General features: G+C 42.5%; 1 protein-coding gene across 5 annotated transcripts in view; it reads right to left on the minus strand.

The window, feature by feature from the left end:
• The window catches only part of MID2 (midline 2), a 97,547-nt gene that overhangs the window by 13,670 nt on the left and 63,681 nt on the right, over nt 1-20,196 (minus strand). For 2 of the 5 annotated variants that reach the window (XM_027608258.2, XM_027608256.2), the window contains exons 4-7: nt 14,305-14,412; nt 12,567-12,715; nt 1,932-2,059; nt 851-994 (exon numbers count right to left, since the gene is read on the minus strand). In XM_027608258.2, coding sequence (XP_027464059.1) covers nt 851-994; nt 1,932-2,059; nt 12,567-12,715; nt 14,305-14,412 — 529 coding nt within the window. Of the gene's footprint in view, nt 1-760; nt 995-1,931; nt 2,060-12,566; nt 12,716-14,304; nt 14,413-20,196 lie in introns of all 5 variants that reach the window. The other 3 variants (XM_027608255.2, XM_027608254.2, XM_027608257.2) reach the window with 2 other exon arrangements.

Consider the following 20,196-nt stretch of genomic DNA (forward strand, 5'->3'; position numbering starts at 1 on the left):
ACAGAAGCACAAGCACAAAGGTAAAAGAAAATACTACTTTGCAGCTCTGCGGACTAGGGCGGGGACCCAGGGTGCACCTTAGGGTGGGAATGGGTTCCGGTCTTGAAGCCAGTTTTAATTCTGCTTTCCAGTTCTCCCCCGCACAGGGAGGGGAACTCACAGCCGGGTCCCTCTTATCTAGCCATCGATGAGTCAAGTTTCTATTCTGCCTCGTCTTGCTCCAATTCATCAGAAGGTGAAACCATAACATGTGAGCTCAGTGACTGCTTTTTGAACAGATTTCATTTTGTGGCCCACTGACACGTTTTTTGTATTTGGTGTCATTCTCGGAGGGGGGGGGAGAGGGGGTACAGTGACAAAGGCAGAAGGCTTATCACTACAGTCGCTGACACAAATAGGTCCGGGGGAAGGAAGTAGTCATCCTTGAGCGTGATGTATTTTATCACGATAATGAAGTGGAAGAAGAGCCAAGGAGAGAGATGTTCACACACACAGAATCAGCAATGATGGTGGCGTGGCTACCCAGGAATGAATTCTTCGCTGGGTTCTGACTCAGGGTGAGTAGAGTGACATGGATGAACTGAGGAAAGGCCAAGGATTACATAAACAAATGGGAGTGGCCCCCGTGACTGCCCCAGCAAGGAAATACACACCTTGCTTGTCCACCCAGCAATATGGTCTTTGCAATGCCCTGGGGGAGCTTGCACTGTCTACGAGAAACACTATACTCAACAACCTAACATGTCTTACAAACACTTGCCTCGTGGCGCCCCGGCCAATCTTGAGCAGCTTACTGCTTCCTTACATTTCCTTATCTCTGGCCACAGGCCCCAACTACACCATGACTTACTGATGAAGTTAGCCTGGCCAGTGAATATGGTGTACTGAAGCTCATAGGAGCTGATGCTGAACTCATCATCCGAGATCCAGTGGACTGTAATGGTGTCATGGGAGGCAGTACAGAGTTCCTCTCGGATAGATGGTGGATTTGGGGCTGTAAGGAAAGGTGGAAAAGCAGGTGAGAAAGGCACACTCTCTGTTCTGAAATTTTAACAATTGTCACTCTTGCTGCCCAACTCAACATCTCGTGGCGAGGAGGTTCTCTTGGTAAAAAAGAAGCGTTCGATGGAAGCCACGTGCTGAGACCTCCAGTGGTCACGTGGTTTTCTTATTGCATGACCTTCGACCTGTTTCTCTTTATTTTAAAAAAGTTTTATCATTTATTCTGGGCAGGATGGCCAAGCGCAAATTAATATGTGTTCCCTCGTCTGTGAAATAAGGGATGATCATTACCTCACAGATTTGTGGTACATATTTATACTATAAAATTAATACACAGTGTCTGGCATAAAGTAGTTCAATAAGTGACAGTTATTTTAATATGTTAACAAAAATAAGACAATGCAAAGTTATTGTACATGTGTATTTTTCTCACGAAGTGGCCATTCAATAATCCTGAAGGTAGCCAGCATTTTTCATAGGCTGTTTGCATCCCTCATTTCCTAAAATTGTGACATTTTTCGTCCTAATCTGCCAGATCCTCAAATTTCCTTAAAACAATTTGAATGGTACCTGTACCTATGCGGGACATTCTTTAATAGTCCATAATTGCCACCTGAGTTCTAACCCCCTCAACAAGGAACAATATATTGCTGATAGGCTCATAAGGAGAAATCCATCAGCGATGTCTTGTTTCTTCTTGACCTTTAGGTATGATGGTATACCCGTCTGCCCCCAGAAATATTTGACACATCATCTTTCTTTTCTGTCACATGAGCTAAAATATATTCTATCTAAAAGGATACATGTATTGTCTTAAAGGTTCTAAAAGCATCTTCATTACAAATATTGTCCTTTTCCGATTACCTTAAAGTAAGAGAACACCAAAAGACAAGCATTAAAATGGGAAGGAAACCACAGTATTTTCACACCTGTTAAATAATCTAGCCCCTCCAGCAATTTCTTTTCTCTGGAAAAATCTAAAGCAAAGTTTTCAAAGGCATCATTAAAATTGATGTCTGGAATCAGAACTTGAGAAGATGCTGTTGCCATAGCGACCCTGGAAAAGAGAAAAAGTCCATCAATACACATCAAAATCGGTTTGCAACCTTTATCCAATGTTTGATTTCTGGCTCAACAAGGTGAAAATAAATGACTCATAGGGCTTAATTCATTAAGTGAAAAATATCATATCTGTGCTTTTCCAATGGAAACCATTTAAAATTCAATCATCAGGAACCAGCTAAGGGTTATACCATATTTATTCACATATGTTCACCCCTCAGACACACTCCCCCATCCTGTCTTAATTTTGAGAAGTAAATACAGGATTTTTTCCCTTCTGCATCATTTTCCATCTGGCAGGCAGCATCAAAACTAGACCCCTGAAGGCTTGGTAAGTGCAGTTTGAGAGATTTTTTTTTTCTCCCCCTCTATTTTTTTTGTGCTAATAAACAAGCCAGCATGCTGGGGCTGAGTTCAAGCCTTCACCTGAATACTGTACTTTATTCAGTCTTTTAAAACATTTGAATTTAATTTTATTATTATTTATTATGATTATATAATGCTATGCTAGTTTTATCTCCCCAGCTAGTACTAAGCATCTCAAAAGCAGGGTGTATATTTTGTACCTCTCATATCTTCCATGGTCTGTAACACAGTGTTGGACACATGGCAAGCAATTGTTGAATGAATAATGGAATGACTAAGAACAACACAGCTGCTAACATTTACTGAGCATTTAGTAGATAGAAGAGACCATGCATGCACTTTACGCACATTGCTTAATTTACCTCTTGCCATAATCCTGTGTAGTAAATGTTATTTACATTTTGTAAATGACAATGAGATATAATGTAAACAAGAAATGACACATAGAAAGCTTAAGTAACTTGCCTAAAGTCACACAACCTGTAAGGGTCAGAAAAAAAAAAGAAATATAACTGAATCCATGTTCATTGGATTCTAAGCTCTATACCCTGAACCAATTTAGACAGCTCTTTTAAAAAAAAAATTAGGTAAATTTTTTTGTGCTTCAGCAATTCTTAACCATGATTACACATCAGAATCCTCTCAGGGAGTTTTGACCAAAGCATACATGTTGAGGCCCTGTGACAGACCTTCTGAACCAGAGCCACTGAAGATCCTTGAACATGCAAATGACAGAATGGAAAGAAACATTAATTTGGCAACAATATGCAGGTAGAATGAAGGGAAGAGGCACTGAATGTAAGAAGGCCAGAGAGGAAACTTCCATGGTGAACTAGTTTTAAGGGGTTGAGGAGTTAAACAAACATATATCCTCATGCATGTACACCCTGCTACACTTCTACCAACAGGACCTCTTGGCTGTTTGTGAAAATAGAGATGATTCAGGAATGAACTGTAGGCCAGAATAAACAAATGAAAGACTAGCAGTATAATCTTCAGGTCTCACGCTGAATGGCCCCTCTTCCAGGATTTGATGAGTAAGAAGACAACAACCCCTAGAGGGCAAGAGTTAAGGCAGAAAATTGGCTCATGAAATTTCTTCCTGGCCTCCCCAATCTTCTTTCTTCCATCCATCCATCCATCCACCCGTCCATCCATCCATCCATCCAACACTCACTGAGCACAACCAATGTGCCAGGCACTGTGCTAAGCACACTGGAGACACACAATTGTGGTCCTTGCCCTCACAAAGTTCACAGTTCATGGAGGAGAAAGATACTAAATAGGCAATAGAAGTGCTGCTACAAAGGGACTGTAACATACACAAAACCCACCTGGCAGGGACTTGGGCACTAAGGGAAATCTCCCCAGAGGAAGTTCATTTTACACAATGACCTACACAGTGAGTAGGAGTTAGGTAAGCAGAGACTATGTGGATGTGTGCGCTCTCCCTTGCCCGAACGCTGGAGAATTAGCAAAGTCATGCAGGGTCTTGTGGGCCATATTGCAAGCTTTGCACTTTATCCGGAGAGCAGTGTGGGCCACTGAAGCACTTTAGGCAGAGAAGTGAGGCTCAAATTTATGTTTAGGAAGAGTACGCTGGCTGCAGGGATGGACTGGAAGGGGTCAAAACTGGGGGCAGAACAGATTTTAAGGTGTTTAGGAATGAGCAAAAAGGAGAGTAGTGAAAGGAGCATAGACAAATAAAACAAAAAGTTAATTCACACCACAGGAAAACAAATAGGGAACAAATATATTGCAAAGCCCGGGATGCCTTGGTGGCTCAGTCAGTTAAGCGTCTGCCCTTGGCTCAGGTCATGATCCCAGGATCCTCAGCAGGGAGCCTGCTTCTCTCTCTCTCTCTCTCCCTCTGCCTCTCCCCTGGCTTATGTTCTCTCTCACTCACTCACTCTCTCTCTCAAATAAAAAAATAAAACATCTTAAAAATATATTTAAAAGCCCAACTACATAAGGAATCAAATAAATGTAAATTAAAATGAGATAGCATTTAAGATTATAAATAATGACAATTATAGGAGCTTCTTAAAAATTTTTTGTTATGTTAATCACCATACATTACATCAGTAGTTTTTGATGTAGTGTTCCATGATTCATTGTTTGTGCATAACACCCAGTGCTCCCTGCAGAAAATGTCCTCTTTAGTACCCAGCACCAGGCTAACCCATCCCCCCACCCCCTCCCCTCTAGAACCCTCAGTTTGTTTTTCAGAGTCCATCGTCTCTTATAGGAGCTTTTTATGCCTGTATGAGATAATGCCTACATATTTTATTAGGACTGAAATTGATAACAGATTTTGGAGATCAATTTGGCATTAAATACCAATATAGATTAAAATGCAAATATTCTTTGACCCCACAGTTCTACTTCATACATTTTTTATTAAGGAAATAACTGAGGTGTAAGCAAAGATACAACTGTAAGGGCACTCAACATACCATATGTAAGCTACCTGTCTAACCATGGGGACTGAGCTAAGTAATGTGTTATACATCAAAAGATGAAATACTACTAGGCCACTGGAAATCAGGTTATCCAATAATATCCAATGACAGGGACAAGTTCATGATATATTGTTAAGTTTCAAACATAGAGTATAATGAAGTATATGCAGCATGACCTTCTGTTTGTGAAATATATATTATATCTAGGGGCGCCTGAGTGGCTCAGTCAGTTAAGTGTCTGACTCTTGGTTTTGGCTCAGGTCATGATCTCACAGTCGTGGGATCAAGCCCCAAATCAGGCTCCATGCTCAGTGCGGAGTCTGCTTCAGATTCTTTCTCCCTTCCTCTCTGCCCCTCCTCAGTCATGCACTCTTTCTCCCTCTCAAATAAATAAAAATCTTAAAAAAAATAAAAATAAAAATCTACAAATTGGGGTACTATACTCCCAAATGTTAACAGTGGCTGGGAAGTTAAGGATGAGTAAAAATGGCATCGGGGTATATGTAAGTGTGTGTTTCTATGTTTAATATGTTTAAGCAAAACAACATTAGTTATCTCTCAAGGACAATATGGTAAGTGTCATTTGTAAGGGGAAAGGAATACTCTCCCAGTGGAAATTTCATTTTAACTGAAGTCTTGGTCCATAATAGATTATTACAATTATTATTGGTGGGCAAGAATTTCAGACCCTGTGTGAAACCGCTGATGAAGATATTTAGGTTGGACAGATGATTCTCAAGAGAGAAGAGAATAGCCTAAAACAGAATCATAAAGAACAGCATTAAAGGAATAAGTCAAAGGTGATTTGCTCCCAAAGGCAAAAGAAACTAGGTAGGTAGGGAGAAAAGCAGGAGTGTTCATGGAAGCAAAGGGCAGAGAAATTTCAAGTAGGAATCATCGTCAGTAGGGACAAATGTTACTGAGTGATTAAGTAAGACAAAACAGTAAGATAAAACAAAGGAATGTCGATTAGATTTAGCAACAAGGTATCCATTTGGTGACCTCGGAAAGAACACTCAGGAAACTAGGCAGAAGACATTTCAGAGAGTTGAAGAGTGAGTGAGGATGATTAAATACAGTGGTTTAAATTTATGTTTTATCTCTGCTCTCATGAAATACCACTGAAATGACAGTCAAAGAATAAAATGTCATAAACCCACAAAGACAAAGAGAATGGAAAAAGACATGCCAGCAAGTGAGAGATTGTCAACAAATGTTTGGAAGCTAGAAAGGGCTGGGTGAGCGGTAACCAACAACAGACCAGAGAAAGCTGGGTCAGGAAGCCAACGACATCAAGCTGATTTTGTGCCGCCGACAGTTGAAAGTTTGTATGAAGAAGAGCTAGAGCCCAGATCCACTCGACCAGAGACTACTCCTCCCTCGTCCTGGCAGGAGATGTGAGGTTCACTTTCCGCAGAGCTTTGACGTTGTACCAAAAGCAGTCTTAAAACCCTCAGCCACTTTTCCTTGCTTGGCTCCCAGAATGGTGGGAGCCAGGCTTAATACCCCTCCTCCCCCGCCAGAAGCAGGAGATTCGTGAATTCCTTCCAGGGGAAACTGACTGAAGAGAAAACACAGAACTGACACTTGGGTCCCCTCGGTAAAAACCCAGCATTCCACCTTATTATCGTAGAGTGACATTCACCATGCAACAAGCTGTTCCCATCCCTTCAGATCTTGCAGTCACCTTCTAGTGCTTAAATTCAAACAGGCAGCCAAAAGCTTACCAGACATTCAGGGAAAGACAGAAACTAAAACAAGCTAAGAGAGAAAAGGAACTTGGAAGAGACCAAAACAAATGCAGAGTTTAGAAGAAGCTTTTTAAATGACTGTCCATGTCTTCAAGAAGATAAACAAATAGTTTGCATCCACAAAGCAAGGACAGAATGCTAAAAAAAAGAAGCCAAGATCAAGAAAGAGCTCTTATAAATAAAAATAAGAAGGCTGAAATTAAAATTTTAATAGACGGACTGATGAAAAATTAAGGAAACATCTCAGATAACAGAACAAGAAGACAGTGTCATGAAAACTAGGAAATGAAAGATTTTAAACATCAGAGAGAAAATCTAGAATGTCCAACCTCTGACTAATTAGAGTCCCAGAAAGAGAGAAAAGAGAAAATAACTGGGAGGAAATTATTAGTGAATAATGTAAGAGAATTTCCCAGAGTGAAAAGTCAGTAGGCTCCAGATTGGAAAGACCTACTTAGTGCCCAACAAAAATGAATGATAAAAGACCCACACCAAGGCATATCTCGGAAAAATTTCAGAAAAACTGGATTAAAGATAAGACCTAAAAGGCTTCAAATTTTAAAATATAGGTCACATTTAAAAGATCAGGAATCAAAATAGCAGTGGGTTTCTCAGCCCAACACTGGAAGTTAGGAGACAATAGACCATGCCTTCAAAACTATAAGGGAAATTTATTTCCAACTTATCAAATGTAACTTTCAAATACTTTTTAAACAAAAAGCTCTCAAAAACTTACTTCCCATGTACTCTTTCTTAGAAGACAGTGGGGAAAATTGTTCCAACAAAATTAAGAGAGTAAAATGGTACATGAAGGGGAGATCAGGCAGAGCCTGATGAAGTCTCTAAGAACACTGAGAGTCTGGGAGACTAAGTTGGCTGGAGTTCACAGAGCAGAGTACCAGAGAGGAGAAGGCTGCACAGAGAGAATTCTGGAGACCTTCAGAAGGTTCCCCTCCAAGTATTCAACAAAATACTGATCAACACATGCATGTGAGGAAACTGCCAAAGGCCAAGGAAAGAGCCCCCCCTAAAGAGACGAGAGGGAGGGGCACCTGGGTGGCTCAGTCCATTAAGCGTCTGCCTTCAGCTCAGGTCATAATCCTAGGGTCCTGGGGTGGAGCCCCACGTCGGGCTCCCTGCTCAGCAGGGGAGTCTTCTCCCTTTCCCTCTGACCCTCCCCCTTGCTCGTGCTCTCGCTCTCTATCAAATGAATAAATTTAAATTTTTTTTTTTTTAAAAAGGATGAAAGGGAACAATCCCTGGTGCTCACAAAGGATCAGGAAGAGTGTCTGTTCCCAAGAGACAGACTGGAAAATCTCATGACGCATGGAGCACTCAGGAGAGTACTCAGAAACGTCTTGCCTCACTAGTGTGGACAAATGTGCTTCAGACTAAACACTGCTCTGATTCCACCTAACAAATCTTAAAAACAAGACCCAAAAGGATCAAGCTATTTTCAAGTAACTTAACTGTGTCCTAGAACAAAGCTTAAGAATATTTATAGAAATACAAAAATATACAGCACCCAGTAAGATAAATTTCATTATGTCTAACATCCAAAAAAAAAAAAGATCAGATAGGCAAAGAAAGAAAATATAACCCATAATGAGGAGAAAAAGCAATCAATTGAAACTGACCCAGAACTGACATGGATGTTAGAATTAGACATTATGACAGTTATGATAACTGTATTCCATGCTCTGTCTACATTTTGATTCTAATTTTCTTTTGAGTATAGTTGACACACAATGTTAAATTAGTTTGAGGTACACAACACAGTGTTTTGACAAGTCTATACGTTATGCTGTGCTCACCACAAGTGTAGCTCCCATCTGTCACCATACAATGCTATTACAATGGCATTGACTATATTCCCTATACTGTGTCTTTTATTCCCGTGACTTACTCATTCCATAACTGGAAGCCTGTATCCCCCTCTACCCTTCACCCATTTTGCCCATATCCCACCCGCTTGCCCTTGGCAACTGTCAGTTTGTTCTCCATATTTATAAGTCTGATTTTGCTTTTTGTTTGTTTATTCATTTGTTTTGTTTTTGTTTTGTTTTGTTTTAGATTCCACATGAGTGAAATCATACGGCATTTGTCTTTCTCAGTCTGACTTATTTCACTTAGCATGGTCCATCCATGTTGTTGCAAATGGCAAGATCACATCCATTTTTATGGCTGTGTGATAGTCCTGTGTGTGTGTGTGTATATGTGTGTGTATTACATCTTCTTTATCTATTCATATATAAATGGACATGTAAGTTGCTTGGCTATTGTAAATAATGCAATAAACACAGGGGTGCATACATCTTTTTGAATTAGTGTTGCATGCCATATATTCAAAAGCTAGAGGAAAAGCTAAATATGTTAAGTAGAGATATGGATGTTATTGAAAGACCCAAACTGAACTTCTAGAGATGAAAACTACAATGTCTGAGATGAAAAATACACTGGAGAGATTAACGGCAGATTAGGCATTACAGAAGAAAAGGTTAGTGAATGCCAAGACATATTAGAAACTATCAAAATGAGGGGCACATGAGTGATTCAGTAGGTTAAGCATCTGCCTTTGGCTCAGATCATGATTTCTGAGTCCCGGGATCGAGCTCCGCATCGGGCTCCCTGCTCAGCAGGGAGTCTGTTTCTCCCTCTGCCCCTCTCCCCACTTGTGCCCCCCCCAACTAAATAAATAAAATCTTAAAAAGAGAGAAACTATCAAAATGAAACACAGAGAAAAAATGGCTAAAATATGAACAGAGCATCAGTGAGCTGAGACAAACTTCAAGCAGCCTAACATACATGTAATTGGAGTCCGTATAAGAAAGGAAGGGGATGGCATGAAGAATCCTTGAGGGGAACACCTGGGTGGCTCAGTCAGTTAAGCATCCAGCTCTTGGTTTCGGCTCAGATCAGGATCTCAGGGTCATGAGATCAAGCCCCACATCAGGCTCCGTGCTCGTGTGAAGTCTGCTTGAGATTCTCTCCCTCCCTCCGCCCCTCCACCTGCTCTCTCTCTCTCTCTCTTTCTCTCTCAGATAAAGAAATAAAATCTTTTTAAAATTTGAGGAAATGATGGCTGACAAATTTCCAGGTTTGCAGAAGTCAATTGTTAATGTCTAAAATTGGGGGGAACATAGCAATATAAGGATGCATTTAGAAATGTAAAGGTCATGTCAAAAGAAATACCTAACAGAGTTGAAATTGCTTGGCTTTGTTGGAAAAGTGTAGACTCCCTAGATTTGAATCCTGCCTCCATTCCTTACTAGTTGGGTGATCTTAGGCAAATCACATAACCTCTCAGAGCCTCATTCTCTCATTCTCTTATAAAATGGGGATAATAATAGCCTCTAACTCATGAGGTTCTTGTGAGGATTAAATGAGTTAACACAAGGGCTTAGAATAATGCTCAACACAGAGTAAATGCTCAATATTATTCTTATTGGAGAACAGAAATCAGTGGTGAGGAGAAGATTAATTAATTAATTAATATTATATTTTTTAGATAGGAGAGACGTGAGTGGGTTTAAAAGTGCATGTGGAGTCAACTAGAGAAAGGGAGAAACTGAAGCTATGGAAAAAAAGGAAGCATGTGGCCATAACACAAATGAAGGGACCTCTCTCTACTATAATCAAAAGGGAGGGGCGCCTGCGTGGCTCAGTCGGTTAAGCTTGATCTAACTCTTGATCTCAGCTCAGGTCTTGATCTCAGGATTGTGAGTTCAAGCCCCGCCTTGGGCTCCACAATGGGCATGGAGTTTACTTAAAAAAGGGGGGTGGAGGCAGAAGTCACAGATGTGGATGTAGGTATGCCCAGCATTTCGGTCTGAGAAGCTGAGAACTTTGTCCTTTCATACCTACCACTTTTTCTCTCTCTCTAAAATAGGACATGAAGTCATTTGCTGGGCATGAGCGGGAAAGTGGCAGGGTTGGAATTTTTGAGTTGAACACAGAAAATCTGAAATAGCCATTAGGGAGACAAAGCAAAAAGAAAGCTGACCAAAGCGACACAGAAGGATATGGGGGCCCCAGTGAGATTAGAAGCCATAAATGTGTGGTGCAGTAGTACCAACCTCTTTGGTTATGTGGTTTTCTCTAGCTGGGTTCTGCAACTCAAATACAGACATGAAAAAGGTGGGAAGCAGGGTGCCTGGGTGGGCTCAGTCGGTTAAGCGTCTGCCTCCGGCTCAGGTCATGATCCCAGGGTCCTGGGATCGAGTCCCACATCAGGCTCCCTGCTCAGCAGGAATCCTGCTTCTCCCTCTGCTCCCCACTCGTGCTCTCTCTCTCACTATCTTTGTCTCTCTCAAATAAATAAATAAAATATTTTTAAAAAAGAAAAAGAGGGCGCCTGGGTGGCTCAGTCATTAGGCATCTGCCTTCGGCTCAGGTCATGATCCCGGGGTCCCGGGATCGAGTCCCACATGGGGCTCCCTGCTCCGCGGGAAGCCTGCTTCTCCCTCTCCCACTCCCCCTGCTTGTGTTCCCTCTCTCGCTATGTCTCTCTCTGTCAAATAAATAAATAAAATCTTTAAAAAAATAAAAAAGAAAAGGTGGGAAGAGCTGGGATGATTCAGGGTTGGGGGTTCGATCAGGATGGTTGGTGTGATAAAAAGACAGTGGGGCCAGGAAAGTGGGTATATTGCAACGAGAGTGAGCAGCTGAAGTGAGAAATCACAGACCCTCAAGAGGCCAAAGAAAGAAGTAAAGACAGTAGGTAGCTGGTAGGTAGGAGTTGGGTCTTAGGGGTCCCAATGAAGTTGAAGACTAGAAGCTTTGGAAGAAAAGCAATCAACTGTAAATACAGAGGTTGTAGCTAGAACGTGGGGTGTTTAATTTATGATTTCAGCATAATTCTGAGTGACGGCGAGGTTCAGCATGGGAGTGGGTAGATGAAGGGGAGCAGAGGTGAGGGTCACTGGAGGAGGGAATGGCAAGGAGCCAGGAAAATGGATGGCTAGCGTATTAGATGGGGTCAGCCATGTGGATGCTGCCAGTGTCACCCGGAATGATGGCAGAAGCAACAGGAAGGAATACTGTGAACATGGAGCCAAAGCCTTCGGTAAATGAGAGAGAGATAGAAGGAGGTCAAATTCGCCTAATGAGTCTCTCGAGCCCCTTGACTCTACTGAGCAATGTTCCACTTTAGACTTCAGATTCTTTGCACATGGTATATAGATGGCCTTCAAAAGATCCACGAGTCCTCTGGGATCGTAGGCAAAATTCCACGTGTATATACCTAATATGCATTTTCCCCAGAGGGCTCAGGACATTCATCACGTTTTCAAGGGGTGACTGATTAAATAAAAGCCTAAGAATTACTGCTCTATCCATCTGTGTGAGAGATAACTAAATGAAAGCAATAAAAACTGCACAAAGACACACCTATCTCTGTGGCCAAAAGTCTCTCTGCCCCTACACTAACACCAACATAGAAAGCTCCAGCACATTGGGGCGCCTGAGTGGCTCAGTCGGTTGGGCGGCTGCCTTCAGCTCAGGTCGTGATCCCGGGGTCCTGGGATCAAGCCCCGCATCGGGCTCCCTGCTCAGCGGGGAGCCTGCTTCCCCTTCTGCCTGCCACTCGCCCTGCTTGTGCTCTCTCTCTCTCTCTGACAAATAAATAGATAAAATCTTTAAAAAAAAAAAAAAAAAAGAAAAACAACAAGAGAAGAAAACTGCAGCACTGAGTAGGCAGCGGAGAGCTAGGGCAGAGCCAGGTACGTGGTTGGCTGTGCACTGGGGGAAGTGGTAAAGCTACCCAGAGAGAAAGGTGCCAGAAATGCACAGGGCAAACGTACCACCGAGGCTTTAGTAAAACGATCTGGCAGCTGCCGCGTACATGCCCGAACAGATACAAGTGACTCCCGGCTGCACCCTTTACCTAAGGGCAGGCCTGGAGAAAAGAACAGAAGGAGCTCACCTCTCGGCAATATTTTTTGCAGACTGGAGAAACCGGGCCTGGTCATTTTCTTTCAGGATATGTTCAGCCTGGTTGATGAGGACCGTTGACCGCTCAAGACACTGGCGGCAATTAGCCACCTGTTGTGCCAACTTTCTCAGTTTCATAACCTTAAAGGAATGAGCAGAAGAAAAATGAGCTTCAGTATGCAGGGCTTAATTAAAAACGATACAACAACACAAAGGCGATCTACTGCAGTGATTCTAAAAATAAGGCCTATTAATATCCCATGGCCCCTGTGCAAACCACTCAGCTTCTCACCCTCCGGTCTATGTCTTGCCAGCCCCTCTTCCCACCTACAGGCCACTTACTTAGGCTGTGACACACCCCGTCATATACTCTCGGTCATCTACCTCCTTTTTATTGATAACCTTAATTTTTCCGATTAGAACAACAGTGCATGCTCACTATAGAGTATCTAGAAAACAAAAAGTATAAAAGGAAACCCTGCCACCCAGGGATCAACATCAATACATTTTACGGTCGATATATTTTCACAACCGTGTTTAATAAAAAGTACCTCCTTGTTCTTCATGAGGATCTACATTCCGATGTATGTATTTCTCTACGGATCCTTATGCACACCTGTGCGTTCACAGATCTGTGTTCTCAGTAATTTCAATTCCTACGTTAGCTGGCACCACCCAGCTTGGCACAAAGTATTGATCATCACTCCAGACTCTCATAACTCCTCACGTTGTATACCCAGCATTAGCTTATAATCACTACACTAACCGGCAGACCAATAAGCCTACAGATGCATGGAGGCTCACACCTGACCTTGACCATGCTTCTTCAGTTCCCAGGCTAAAAGCCTGGAAGTCTTCTCTTTCCCCTTCATCTTTTACAGCAGATCAGCCGATGATTCCCATCATTTCCTTTCTAGTAATGCCTGTTCTATCCTTCCCTTCCATTTGTGCTGGCATTTCCCTGGTTTAAGTCTTCATCAACTCCTATCAAGAATCATTCCATAAGCCTCTGAGATTGCTTCCCTGACTTCAGTATCATCCTATTTGGATCCATCCTGCATACTTCTGCCATATCAGTCTCTCCCTTCCTAAGAAACAAGAATGGTTTCCCAATGCCTTTTTGATTAAGCCCAAAGTCCTTATAATAGCATGCATGGTCCTTCCATAATTCTGGCCCACATTTCTACCATCACTTTTTTTTTTAAAGATTTTATTTATTTATTTGAGAGAGAGAGAGAATGAGAGATAGAGAGCACGAGAGGGAAGAGGGTCAGAGGGAGAAGCAGACTCCCCGCTGAGCAGGGAGCCCGACGTGGGACTCGATCCCGGGACTCCAGGATCATGACCTGAGCCAAAGGCAGTCGCTTAACCAACTGAGCCACCCAGGCGACCACTTTTTTTTTTCTTTTTGGATTGACATAACATACATACAGTAAAGCACCCACGTCTGAAATGGACAACTCAATGACTTTTTATTTTTTTGCACATATACACACCCATGTAACCGTCAACTAGGTCAAGGTATAGAATATTTCCAATACCCCAGAACTCTCATCATTTTTACCAGGTTTATAGCACTAGGCCAAACATCGCTTCTTCTTTGCCTCGCTCCCTCCAACCCCATTTCTTCTTACTTTCACGATCCAAGTTCAAACTGGAATCATCAGGATGAAACTCTGACATTTGTAAAGTCAACTCTGCCTTGGCCTCACTGAAGCTCCATGCTTTACCTTTGTCTCTTTGATTTTGACAGCGATCATTTGTTTCCTCTGCTGGATGATCTCTACCAACTCGTCACATTCTTCCATGAGTTTTGCCTCATGCATAGCAGTATTCACCTGCCAAGAAAGTCCAGAATATTACACAGTGATTGCTGCCTTTTTCCCCTGCTGGCTCTCAAAGGTTCGGATTGACAGCTAAGCATGCAGAACTTCTTCCATACCTCCCTCATTAGATCCTCTCCTAGAAGAAGGGTAGAGATGATGATATTAATGATGCAAAGGCATTGAAGCACCACAGACAGGAAGCTCTCCGGCCTCTGGTAGATCATGATGATTAATGGAAGGCTGGGCAGAAGGACAGATGAGATGGGGGCATGTTATTCCCACTGTACAATTCCCTTTACTCCAGCACCCTTTCCTCCTTCTGCTCTTTTGAAAAGAGGGTAAAGAGGGACGCCTGGGTGGCTCAGTCATTAAGCGTCTGCCTTTGGCTCCCAGGGTCCTGGGATCGAGCCCCGCATTGGGCTCCCTGCTCCACAGGAAGCCTGCTTCTCCCTCTCCCACTACCCCTGCTGTGTTCCTGCTCTCGCTGTGTCTCTCTCTGTCAAATAAATAAATAAAATCTTTTTTAAAAAAAAGAAAAGAGGGTAAGGAGATATAAGTATGTCAGGAAGAGAGGAGCCCTCTCCACAGGCACACCAATATTAAGATAACATTACAACAATCTATTTCTACCATCCTAAAAAAAATGTTTTTGATTTTCCTTGTCCCCTTCTCATCCTAAAACATACGAATGCACAGCTGTGACTTCACAGTAAATACACACATGTGTAGATATATTTTCATAGAGTTTTCATGATGTCTTGGTAGATATTTCTCATCTTCGGCCATCCAGCATCTGAATATCTTTCCTATTTTGGAATACTGACTACATCAAAATCTCTCTACTACAAAGTCAGAGTGGGGGGGGGGGTTAAAAAAAGAGCCACCATTTTTCATTGTCTTTCCTTATACTGATTTCTCCTTCTTCCCATCTCTACTACTCTTGACATTAGATGGGAGGAAGCCCTCAGAAGGGCTAAAATGAGAGCAGGGGTCTTTGGGTGGCATAAGTGTAAAGGCAAAGGAAGGGAGATGAACTTACATCTCTTAAGGACTTAATGTTCCAAGTGCTTCATAGATAAATTCTTTCCTGTAATTATCATAACAGAGGAGCCGTTTCTGTTCCCATTTCAAGATGGAGAAACTGAAGCTCAGACAATTTTAGTGACCTGCTCAAGATCACACAGCTATTAAGTGGTAAAACCAGAATTCAAACCGAGTTCTGTCAAGTGAAACCCCTGGGCTGGCTGGGTGGGCGGACGAGGTTCTGTTCCATCTGAGCAGCACACAGAGCAGTCACACAGGGAAGTACAATCATTCCAAGAGTCTATTCAAGGAGCACTCAAGTAGAGCTCTAGAAAGCTGAGGAACAGACAATGGGTTACTTGAGAGCATCCGAACTCCAGGGGCGAGATATGCTTCATTAGCAAAGTAGGGCTGCATTTCCAATTGCTGGCCCCCTTCAGGGGATCCCTTTACATACTTCAAGCCCAGCAAAATACTATCACTGGACCCTGCTGCCTGTTCGCTCATCCTGTAAGGTCCCTGCTGGCCAATTTTCTGTTTCTTACTTAACTGAAATAAAATATGCTTGCGGTATCACCGCCTGATTTTGTTTTAGTTCCGCTTGCCGGAGGGAATGCCATAATGAGAGTTCCCACTTATTGTGAACCAACAGTCCCACTCTGGCCATTCAAATTTTTTTCCCCCCTCAGGCTCCTCACCCTTTCCTTAAATTGGATCTACATTTCCAAGGCAGAGAAACTCACCCTCTCGAGAAACTCCAGCTCGTGTGAGAAGAGGAGATTCATCGAGTGCTCCCCGGATGTGTGCTTAGAGTATCTGGAGACTTAGTTCCCATTTATAGTTTCCTTTTGAAGCTGCTGAGGGAGTAGTACAAAATGGTGTAGTGCTCTGTTTCTTGCCATTTAGCCCTTGGGCTAACCTTTACATAACATTCACTAAATGCCAGGCATGACCCCAATCAGTTTACATATACTAGCTCTCTCAACCATGAGAGCAATCCTATGAGGCAGGTACCATCAGTCCCATTTTACAGATGGGAAAACTGAGCACAGAGAGACTAAAGGACTCACTCAAGGTCACACACCTAGTAAGTGGCAGAGATGGGATTTGGATCCAGGGAGTCTGACACTATAGTCCACACCACTAACCGTTGCACTAGATTGCCTCCCCAGGCTAGTGTAACAATTCCTGCCCAGTTTCTGACACCTGTCACCTCTTTTGCTCCATCCATCTTTATTCTGCATCCCACTCTCTTTAGTCATTTCAGATTACTAGACTGCCCCGCACTTCCGTGCCCTGTGCCTTCGCTCGAGACTTCTTTCACTTGGAAAGCCATTTCCCTATTTGTTCACTGAACAAACTTCTACTTTATCTTTCCAGGCCTTGCTCAAAACTCATCACTCCTGTAACTTTTCCTCACCTGCTTGGACACAATTCGTCCCCTATTTATATCCCCATAGCCTTTTATATATAATTCAATTATACCATTTACTACCTTATACCAGAGGAATTTATTATTCTGTCTTCCCCACTCAAACATGAGTCTGGAGGCCAGGGCTTGTGTCTTCTTTGACTGTCTCTCCAACATAGTGACTGGCATATGGTAGATGTTCAGTAAATATTTGTTGCATTGAATTGAACGGGGGTAGGGTGTATCTCACAGCTTGCTAGACGTGTCCACTTGGTTACTCAAGTTACCCTAAATTCAGTATGTCTAAAAACAAACTCATCGGGCACCTGGGTGGCTCAGTTGGTTAAGTGTCTGCCTTTGGCTCAGGTCATGATCCTAGGGTCCTGGGATTGAGCCCCACATCAGGCTCCTTGCTCTTTGGGGAGCCTGAATCTCCCTCTGCCTCTGCCCTTCCCCCTGCTTGTGCTCTCTCTCTCTCCCTCTCTGTCAGATAAATAAATAAAAATCTTTAAAAAAGTTTTTAAAAACTTCATCTCCCCTCTAAATCTGGCTTCCACCTCTGATTTCTTTCTTTTTCTTTCTTTCTTTTTCTTTCTTTCTTTCCTTTTTTTCTAATGCTACTATCATTATTGAAGTTACTCAGGTTCAGTTACTTCTGATATCTACCTCTCCCTCATCCCCCACATAAATTCACCGCAGTCCCAAACTCCTGCCCCTCCTTCTCTTTTCAAACTCACTAAAATTCTTCTGGCAATACAATGTAGCTCTGAGCCAAGGAATTAGTAAGTTGAAGCCCTTATCACCCTTTTGGACTGTGACTGTAAAAGCCTTATTAATTCACTCCTCTCCCTCCAGAATCTTTCCTTTGCCACTCACCCTCATAAGCCATCCTATACACACCCTGAAATCAGGAAAATCATCCCCGTCTTCATCAACAAACTTGTATTAAGCATCTTTTGTGTGTAATGCATTATGCTCAGGCCCTGCTCTCAATAAATTTGCAATCTGAATGGGGAAAAGCCACATGCATATAAAACAAACAAGTCAAGGCAGCATACCAATGAGTGATGTGGGATATAATCTACACAAACTGAAGGGAAAGATCGCTCTCGGTGGGGAAATGGAGAAAAGATGCCTGGATGAAATGGGACTTGATTCTTAAAGATAGACAGGACTTAACTTTCAAAGGTAAAAGGGAGGGAAATTTTGAACCAAGCTAACGAAATTGCCTTGTTGATTAGGCAATATGGCATCTTTGAAAAATATTTTTTTGGAGGGTTGGATGGTGAGAGAATGAATTTTTTAAATATATATATATTTTATTTGAGTATTAGCTGACACACAATGTTACATTAGTTTGGGGTGAACAACACAGTGCTGGGCTCACCACATGTGCATCGACCGTCTGTCACCATTCGACGCTATTACAATACCACCGACTACATTCCCTATTCTGTACCCTTCGTTCCCTGTGACTTATCCATTCCATAACTGGAAGCCCATACCTCCCACTCCCCTTCCCCCATTTACCCATTCTCCCTCCCCTTTGGCCCCTCCTCTGGCAACCATCAAGTCAACTTTTTTTTTTTTAAAGAGATGAACTGGGATTGATTCGATTGGGGGTAATGGTAAGCTGGGGGGCGCTGTTAGGAAACTATTGTGATGTCAACAGGGCCTAGCCAAAAAGAGTAACAGGAATCAAAAGGAAAGGTCAAATACGAGAAGCACTTCCTGGCTTGAAAATCTTCAATTAGACAGCAACCTCCTTGAGGAAAGTTTTGATGTCACTCTGTTGCTCCTGCCGTAAGAGGCACAATGCCTTACACACAACAAACATTTACTTAGTGATTTAGTAAAATGAAAAAGCCCAATAAGAATGACAAACATTAGAAAATGGACTATAGTAAATGCGTTTTGTGGAGAAGATGTAGATGGAAGTGAGGGGGTGAGGGAGGGGTTTGGACAGCTGCAGTGAGCAAAATCCAACAGCCAGGCACAAGCAATAGAGCAGAAATTTGGCTGAAGAGGCAAAATCCCAAACTAAAGGTAAAGCAGTGACATTAAAATTTTTCCATGTCAAGAAGCAGCCCAAAAGAGCAGATTCCTTGAGTGTTTTCTGAATAGGAACTACTCCAGGGTAAAACTGTCTTCATGATGTGAATAAAACATGTCAAATTGCTTGGAAGGTACTTGAAAGCCCTGGTATTTTCCTTGTCTGCAGTTTTCCTTGAAAACGCACTGATGTATTTCACTTGCTTATTAACCCTTAGTTGAAAACAACTGGCTTTATCTTGATAAGCATTTTTGGTTGATTGGTTGACAGGTTGGTTGGTTGGTTGGTTGGTTGGTTGGTGGAAGATTCCAGATCTTTATTCGGTCTTTGCTCTTTGGTTTGGGTTAGTGGGTTTGACAAGAAGCCTTTTTATCTGTGGAAAAATCAATCCTCTCTGAAAAATACCATTAGAGCAATCTTGGCAACCTACTTGTATAAAGCTCTCCACTCCCTAAAAAGGGCAATTTTTGTGGGGGCGGGGAGCAGATTCTGATGTCTAAGACTGAGTCTCAGCATGAGGCTTCCAAGGCCTGAGCACTAGGGAGCACAGACCTCCCCTGTCAGGTCTCTAGGTCCTCTTCTCTGCTCTGTCTCTTTTCTTTCTTCCCAAAGGCAGCAAGAATTTGACTTGCACGTTTTTATCCCACCGCCCACCCTACTGTTTCCCAAAGTTCCTTCCTACCTCCCAGCCCAAAGATTAAACCCATAGTCAGACCTAGTCTTCCTCCAATTTCCACCGTTCCCTGACACAGACACACACGTCTCATGAGAAGGATTTTACTGCTGGTCACTACAAGGAAATAAATACGTGGGAGTTCACAAAAGCCACAAGTTGCAGAGGCTTAAGAAGCCACAAAAAAGTAGGATTTTGGTAATTGTTTCTATTCCGTATTGAAATGTAAATGGACTAGACCTCTTTACCCTCAGCTGCTTTCAGAGAGCTTATTTGATAGTTTCTTGGGGGATCTCCCACATGCTCATTCTATAGGTCTTTTATTCTTGGGTTCAAAGTGCATCAGCCTTCCCTCCAACTCATCCCCATGAGAAACTTCCTTACTCATAGCCTCCCCTCAGCTCAGTCACATCCATCAGCCCTTCAGAGCACTGCACAGGAGTTCAGAAGGAACTGAGATTTCCTGGTCAGGTGGGACAATATGGATGAAGTAGCGGATGAGCTCTATAGCCAGAGTCAAGAGACATTCATTTATGCGGTAATGGACAGAACACCTCCTATGCATCTTCATCTCAGTATCCTCCACTCTACGGTCAATGCCAGCCTAGTTCATTCCCTGGGAATGTCCGAAGAGAT

The sequence above is a fragment of the Zalophus californianus genome, chromosome X, assembly GCF_009762305.2.
Source record: "Zalophus californianus isolate mZalCal1 chromosome X, mZalCal1.pri.v2, whole genome shotgun sequence".
Classification (NCBI taxonomy): domain Eukaryota; kingdom Metazoa; phylum Chordata; class Mammalia; order Carnivora; family Otariidae; genus Zalophus; species Zalophus californianus.